At 45.0% G+C, this 7,737-nt stretch overlaps 1 protein-coding gene across 3 annotated transcripts in view; it reads right to left on the bottom strand.

Moving 5' to 3' along the window:
* Positions 1–2,173: 2,173 nt before the first annotated feature.
* Positions 2,174–7,737, bottom strand: part of DYRK4 (dual specificity tyrosine phosphorylation regulated kinase 4) — a 48,517-nt gene continuing 42,953 nt past the window's right edge. For all 3 annotated transcript variants that reach the window (XM_082223087.1, XM_082223086.1, XM_082223085.1), the window contains 2 exons: positions 6,454–6,617; positions 2,174–2,535 (listed from right to left, as the gene is read on the bottom strand). In XM_082223087.1, coding sequence (XP_082079213.1) covers positions 2,267–2,535; positions 6,454–6,617 — 433 coding nt within the window. In that variant the 3' untranslated portion in view covers positions 2,174–2,266. The remainder of the gene's footprint in view (positions 2,536–6,453; positions 6,618–7,737) is intronic.

Genomic DNA, 7,737 nt, shown 5'->3' with positions numbered 1-7,737 from the left:
GTAGCCCAATGCAAAAATCCTGAGGATCCATGTGGATCCATGCTTTGTAACCACGTTTTTGCACCTCTGCAGCCCCAGGCAACAGTGGGTGCGTGATTTTTTTGGTGCAAGATGTAGCCATGGGCATGCTATGTGATCTGATGGTGAATTTGGGGTGACCCAGTGCAAAATTCCTGAGGATCCATGTGGATCCATGCTTTGTAACCACGTTTTAAGTGGGGAGGGAAGGAAAAGCACTCAAGGGACAAGGAGCACGCGTGAGGTGTGTGGAGAAGGATGCTGCTAATAATGCAGAAGAGGGGTATAAGAGGAGAAGGCTCCTCTCCTCTCCCACTTTGCTCCTTTAAAGCAAGCAGGCTCTGCTTTTCTTCCTCCTCTCCGCTCATCCCTGGCTTAGCAAGCTGAAAAACTTTGCTGCTATGTAGCGAGCTGAGTGAGGAGGAGAGAGGAACAGAGAGCCTGCTTGCTTTAAAGGAACCAACTGGGCAGGAGCTGCTTACACTCGTGTAAGTGGCTCCTCTCCTCTCCCACTTTGCTCCTTTAAAGAAGCAGGCTCTCTGTCCCTCTCTCCTCCCCACTCAGCGGCTCTTCTCCCGCTTTGCTGTTTCAAAGCAAGCCACGGAGGAGGGAAGGAAGGGGAACCATGGATCCTCTGCTCACGACTGCAGCAGATCCCCCCGCCACCCGTAGGCATTCACTCCATAACACGCACAGAAAGTGAGTGTTATGGTGCAAAAAATATGGTATATTCCGTCTCTTACAGTTTCTCTAGAGCAGAGGCTTATTAGCGAGGCCACAGAGCCCTTGACGTCTTCCTGCACTAATGATTTATAGTTTCACATGAGCACAAAAGTTATTTGACGGAGGAACCAGCCATACCCTCAGACTTCAAGTTGACACTGCAAGCCATCGTTTATGAATGCTTACAAAATTATGCGGGTGATCTGAGTTCAGATACCACTCCCATTGAAAGCATCATTTCCTCCTCTGAGCTCAAAATACTTTTTTTACAGAGTTCAAAACCACATGGCTCCCTCCAGTGCTTCCATTAGAAAGCAGTAATTTCAATATTATCGCAGCAATCAAGATTTTATGGCTACCTTAATCATTTTGCGACATCATCTGTGTTGTGGAACCTTGTGCTATTATGAGATTCCAACCAAGTCATGGCTAAACCGAATTTGGGAGCAAACCCCTCCCCCAGAATTGAGGCTTTCTGGTGAAAGGCTGATCCAGATATTGTTTTGTTCCAGGAAACTCACCAGAAACATAAAAGGTAAAGTTAAAGGACCCCTGGACAGCTAAGTCCAGTCAAAGGTGCAGCACTCATCTCACTTTTCAGGCCACGGGAGCCGGCGTTTGTCCACAGGCAGCTTTCCGGGTCATGTGGCCAGCAGGACTAAGCCGCTTCTGGCGAACCAGAGCAGCGCACGGAAACGCCGTTTACCTTCCCGCCAGAGTGGTACCTATCTATCTACTTGCACTTTGACGTGCTTTCGAACCGCTAGGTTGGCAGGAGCAGGGACCGAGCAATGGGAGCTCACCCCGTCACAGGGATTCGAACCGCTGACCTTCTGATTGGCATGTCCTAGGCTCTGTAGTTTAACCTACATCCCTATCCCATATATAACAGGCATTTAAAATGTGTGTGTGTGTGTACAGGGGTCTCACACAATGCCCCTTTATCACTCTTGTGCAAATTATAGGGCTCCTATCTATTGAATTGGGGTCACAGCGCAGAGCTCTGGTACCCCTATCTTGCTGCTCTTTCTGATTTTTTTTCTTTCTTTCTCTTTTCTGGGGAATGTTTCAAGTTGTGGGTTTTTTTTTAACACCTGTCGCTTCTGGTGTCCTTAACCACCCTGAGATTTATGGATATATGGCGCTATACAAATTTAATAAATAAAATACGGTACGACACTTTAAAAAACCAAACCCCTGACTGAAATAACAGCCCATGAGCTGTGCAAGAAATGTCTTGGAGGTTAGACAGAGGTCCTATGTCTTCACCTTGCAGTACTCACAAGTGAAATGTTCATCCACACCCTTGTTCTGATCAAAATTAATTTCTGTCCCCTCAACAGAGCAAAATATATTCTATTTGAACTGTAAGATAGTACCCATTTCCACTCATACAATCTTCCTCCACACCAAGAAATGTGCACAGACCGCATACAGACAGTTATGTTAAATTTCTGTTCTTGAACATTTTACAGCAAAAAAGTTACCTAAAAGCAGACCACAAATGATATGCAAAGAGGACTAGTCATTGCTTGTACTTGATGGGTGGCAAGATGCTTGTATTTTTGTGCATGACCTTCTCAGTCCTATGGTCTCTCTGTTCTCTTTTAACAGTTTTGTCCACCAGGGTTTCCAGTTCTTTTTCTGGAGTTTCTTGCTTGTTGGAATCCTCCTTTTCCTCTTCGTTTGCATCTTGGGAGGTTATGATGGGAGATAATTTCTGAATCGCAACGGATAACTTTTCAGCGGGATCAGATTTTATTTCTCCAGCAGATTGGTGCCGTGTGGTTTCATCTGCAGAAAAGGGGAGACACAAAATTTAAGGGGAAATGTATTACTTTAGAGAGCAGCAAATCTAGAATTGCTTTAGGACTTAAATACAATAAAATACAATAAATACAAAGAGGAGTGTTCAAGTAAGGTTTTGGCACCTGATTAAAACACTTTTGTATCCAGCCTTGTGGATGGTGGCATAGTTTAGAATTGTTTTTAACTGTATTAATCACTTTCTTGCAAACCACTTATTTTATATAGAGGTTATATATCGGTTATATATCAAGCAGCATGTAATTTGCTCAGGGTTCAAGCCCCACGTTGGGTGAAAGATTCCTGCATTACAGCGAACTGGACTAGATGGCCCTCGTGGTCCCTTCCAACTTGGCAGTTCTGTGAATCTAAGTGTTGAAAGTTGCAACACACACAGAAGCCACATTTCTCCTCTCGATCCTCCTCCCCATTCACAAAAATAAACGCAAACAATTAAGCAAAAACCTAGAAACATACATGTCCGCCACTGCTCTCTCTTGACAAATATTAATTATAAAAACAAGCTATCGAAACTGACAACAACAGCCTTCTCCTGGCTAGCTGCAACGAACGTGCTTTGAGGTGTGGCCTTAGGGAAACCAGCACTGAGCATGCTCAGACTGTACTCAAAGGCAGTCCTACTGGGCTGCCGCTTAGCCCTGGCAACAAGAGATAGAGAAGAAACCTCCAGCAAACACATGCCTTTTTCTCCTCCTAAGACACAAATAACAGGGGCCTCTTTCTCAAAGTGATGCTTTGGGATTGTGATGGGCAGAGAACAGCAGGTTGACAGAAATGTTTGCAGAGCTTTCCTGAATTTGGACAGAAGAGTAAAATGCATGTTGTACAGGGAAGAGTGTGTGGCTCTGAGATTTGTGGGGAGGGCTATGCCTCAGGGAGGCAGCCTCTGCTAGAGATACCTGTACCTGCTTGAGGTTTCTGTGAGTGGTGCAGGTAGTAATATAATAATTTATAATAATTTATTATTTATACTCCACCCATCTGGCTGGGTTTCCCCAGCCACTCTGGGCGGCTTCCAGCAAAACATTAAAATACAATAATTCATCAAACATTAAAAGCTTCCCTAAACAGGTATAAGTGCAGTGGGCTGAAAGAACAGGAAGGTTGAGTACACCACCAGGGCCGGCCCACCCATGAGGCTGACGGAAGCCGCCATCTTGGGCAGCAGAATCCCATGAACACCTTTGCTCACCCCTGCTGCCAACCGCCAGAGAAGCAAGGAGAAATGGCGGCAGCAGCAGCAGCTTCCAATGAGATCTCGAGATAGTTCTGCGAGATGTCTCTGGAAGCTACCACCACCTGGAGCAGAGACGGTGGGACCTCCCCGTTTTGTCTCTCCACACTACAAACATGTAGCTGTCCATCACTGATGGACTCTCTCCACCTTCATAATCAATCCCTGGGGAGATAAAGCTTCCTCTGTTCTCAGTCCCTCCTTTCTCCCTCTCTTTCCACGGCAAACATAGGCAACCAACGTCTATCCCTGAAACAGCTGGTGGTGAGGGGGAACTGGGCTCAGGAAACAGACATCAAATGTCCTGTGTTTTCTTAGCAAATGCAGTAGCAGAAGACAGACTTCCTCCAACCCCAAAGCAAACAGCGTATGTGTGTTTGTGTGTACATATCTTGACTTGGTCTTGGAACTGGAGGACACACCCAAGGAAAATGATGTTTACCGTATTTTTCGCTCTATAAGACGCACCAGACCACAAGACGCACCTAGTTTTTGGAGAAGGAAAACAAGAAAAAATAATATTCTGAATCTCAGAAGCCAGAACAGCAAGAGGGATGGCTGTGCAGTGAAAGCAGCAATCCCTCTTGCTGTTCTGGCTTCTGTGATAGCTGTGCAGCCTGCATTCGCTCCATAAGACGCACACACATTTCCCCTTACTTTTTAGGAGGGAAGAAGTGAGTCTTATAGAGCAAAAAATATGGTATATTTTCAGTTCATTCCCCCTGCCACCCCACATAAGTTTCTTTTCCCCCCAAAATTTTTTTATTAGTTTTCACAATATTATAAACAAACAAACACACAAGACAAACAAACATAAATCATAGCCTTATTGAAAATTACACTTATTAACTTTGTTAAGTGACTTCCTCGCTCCCCCTTGGTTGAATTTCATTGCATGTCCTTTTAACGGTTTTCCAAATCCCAATTCTTATGAAATTCAACTTAAACATTAACATCCTTAAATCTTCACCTTGTGGAATTAAACATATTAATTCATCACTTAACATAAAATCCTCAGACAATTAAGTATCTGCAAGCTATTTTCAGTTAATTTAACTTGACAAATTTAACTAGATAATCATTAAATTTATTCCTCTCTTCCTCACCCCACATCTGTTTCTGGGCTGACAGAGGCTGCTTTGACATCCAGGGAACAATTGGCATAGGCTGAGAGAATTTAGGAACCGGGTTACTGCCAGGAAGACAGTGGCCATCAGGCAGACCCCAATCATAGTCTCTGGACGATCACCGGTCTCCCGTGAAAACAGGATCAGTCAATTAGCGACACGAGCCTTAGAGACATTCCAAGACTCATGCACCCCCTTTCCAGCAGTCTCCGCAACGGAAGATTCAGACAGAAGAGCATATTTACAGCTGTATTCAACGTAGGTCAGAACAAAGGAAAAACATGACTGCTTGCATCCATGTCCAGGAAAACAGCCGGAACAAAAGCTATATACAAAACGGAAACTCCCAGTGAGCAGGAAGTAAACAGGCATGTGACACACAACAGTCATGCCTGACTCTTTTAAGGTGGAACGGAAACCATATCCTAACAGGGGGGCTATGTGGGGTCCTTTCCATTTGCGAGGCTCAGGCATGGACACCCGAGCTTGAGAGCACTTGTGATGTGGCAATTGCACGGCCCTCTGCTTTCAGAAATTGCCCACACAGGTGCAACTACTCCCTGGGAATATCTGAACAGAGAGGCATGGTCACATCATATGTTTTATCCTTCTTGCCACATTTTAGGGGAGCAGAAAATTGAGTTGTGTAGAAAGCAACAAAATGTGCAGCAAGGTAACCAAATAGATTCTGTGAAATGTATAGGTTATGCAAATTCAGTAAATGTGCATTGTTTCTGTTATTTTGTATAATCTGTTTTTCTAAACGCTATGCAATTTTGCAATAAATTACATGAAAAGAGTTTTATTTTTCATATTTTCCCCTGCTTCTGCCCATCATGGGGGGCATATATTGTGCTGTAGCCCCACCGTACAATCACTGAAAATCTTATGCAACAAGTCCTCTGGCACTGACTATTTCAAACATATCTTTTCGACCATAAAAGATGGAAACTTGCTGCTGCTTCTTTATTTGGAGCTGGAATTCTTTGGAAGCTGGGTTCAGCTACTAGTATCCCATAACGTGGCCTTTCTGGTTTCCATAACATAGAGAGAAGCAGACCTCAAGATGCTGCTGAACTTGGCAGGTGCTTCCTAGTGTTTTGGTTTTGGTTTGTCTCCCTCTGAAATACAGTGGTGCCTCGCAAGACGAAAAGAATCTGTTCTGTGATTCTCTTCGTCTAGCGGTTTTTTCATCTTGCGAAGCAAGCCCATTGACGGATTAGCGGATTAGCGCTATTAGCGGCTTTTAGCAGCTTATCTGCTGATCGGATCAGCTGATAAGCAGCTTAGCGGCTTAGAAAAGGGGGGGAGGGGAAAAAACCAGCAGGAACTCGCAAGACATTGTCGTCTTGCGAAGCAAGCCCATAGGAGATTCGTTTTGCGAAGCACCTCCAAAACGGAAAACTCTTTCGTCTAGCAAGTTTTCCGTCTTGCGAGGCATTCGTCTTGCGGGGCACCACTGTACCTATTTAAAGACAATTCATTTGGGGGGGGGGGAGAAAGAACCAAGAACTATGAGTCCACCTTTTTCTGGCTGAGCACTCTTATGGGCATTATCCTTCTTCTTCTCTGAGTCGCCTGACTTCATAGTAGGCTTGGGCTTTTGTTTTGCTTTATGTAACCATGGGTCCTGCATCCAGGAGTGGTGCATTGCATCTTCCGGAGTCATGCGCAGGGAAGGTTTCCATCTTGACATAAAACATATGGAGAACATCAGTATGGAGCATGATGCACATGTATTATACACATACAAACCTATGTGCATATGGGGTTTATTACTCACATTATCCTACACGTGACAGCACACGAAAACACCACACTCATATGGTATGACCTTAAAAGGTAAAGGTAGCGCTGACCATTAGGTCCAGTCGCGGACAACTCTGGGGTTGCTATGCTCATCTCGCTGTATAGGCCGAGGGAGCCGGCGTACAGCTTCCGGGTCATGTGGCCAGCATGACTAAGCCGCTTCTGGCGAACCAGAGCAGTGCATGGAAATGCCGTTTACCTTCCCGCCGGAGCAGTACCTATTTATCTACTTGCACTTTGACGTGCTTTCGAACTGCTAGGTTGGCAGGTGCAGGGACTGAGCAACGGGAGCTCACCCCGTCCCCGGGATTCAAACCGCCAACCTTCTGATCAGCAAGCCCTAGGCTCTGTGGTTTAGACCACAGCGCCACCCATGTCAGTAATTGCATTTTCACAGCAGTTTCATCACTGCATGTCACATAATTTACTCTGCAAAAATCTGAGTGTCTAATATATAGGCACTGCACCCCAAAAAAGGCAGAGGACCTCTTCTCCTTAGAGCCGGAAAGGAGAGAAAATGAAGAAGAAAGATAGATGAGGGAGTTCAGTTTGGGAATGCCAGAATGCATAGGTAAGTTTTTAACAGGTGGGTCCTAGGAGGCAGAGCTTCAAGGGGGCAAGAGATCTAACTTTAGCCACCTTTGCAGGCAGCCACCAATAACTCCCAAGCCACCAAGTGACTGTGGCCTTCTAAAATCATGTCTTTAATTCTGTCAACTCAGCTCACATGCTGACTGTGATCCCATCTAGTATCACCCTAACTTAGTGGTTTTAAATCTTGTCTATCAACGAACCTCTTCCCTGCATGTCTGCCGTGGGGCCCAAGCAAGTTTATGGAAAACATAAATAGGATAACTCTCCATTAGCGCATGGTGTGAACCAGCCACTTGGAACACATCCACTATGTTCTTTAAAGTTGCACATTCTTTGGGGAGATAATGCAGTGGTAGCCAAGCCGCCTTTCAGGAAAGTTTGTTCACCAGGACTGATATACTAACT

The sequence above is a fragment of the Podarcis vaucheri genome (assembly GCF_965113315.1).
Source record: "Podarcis vaucheri genome assembly, chromosome: 5".
Taxonomy (NCBI): domain Eukaryota; kingdom Metazoa; phylum Chordata; class Lepidosauria; order Squamata; family Lacertidae; genus Podarcis; species Podarcis vaucheri.
The sequence above is the reverse complement of the archived record's forward strand: the minus strand, read 5'-3'. Positions and strand labels throughout refer to the sequence as shown.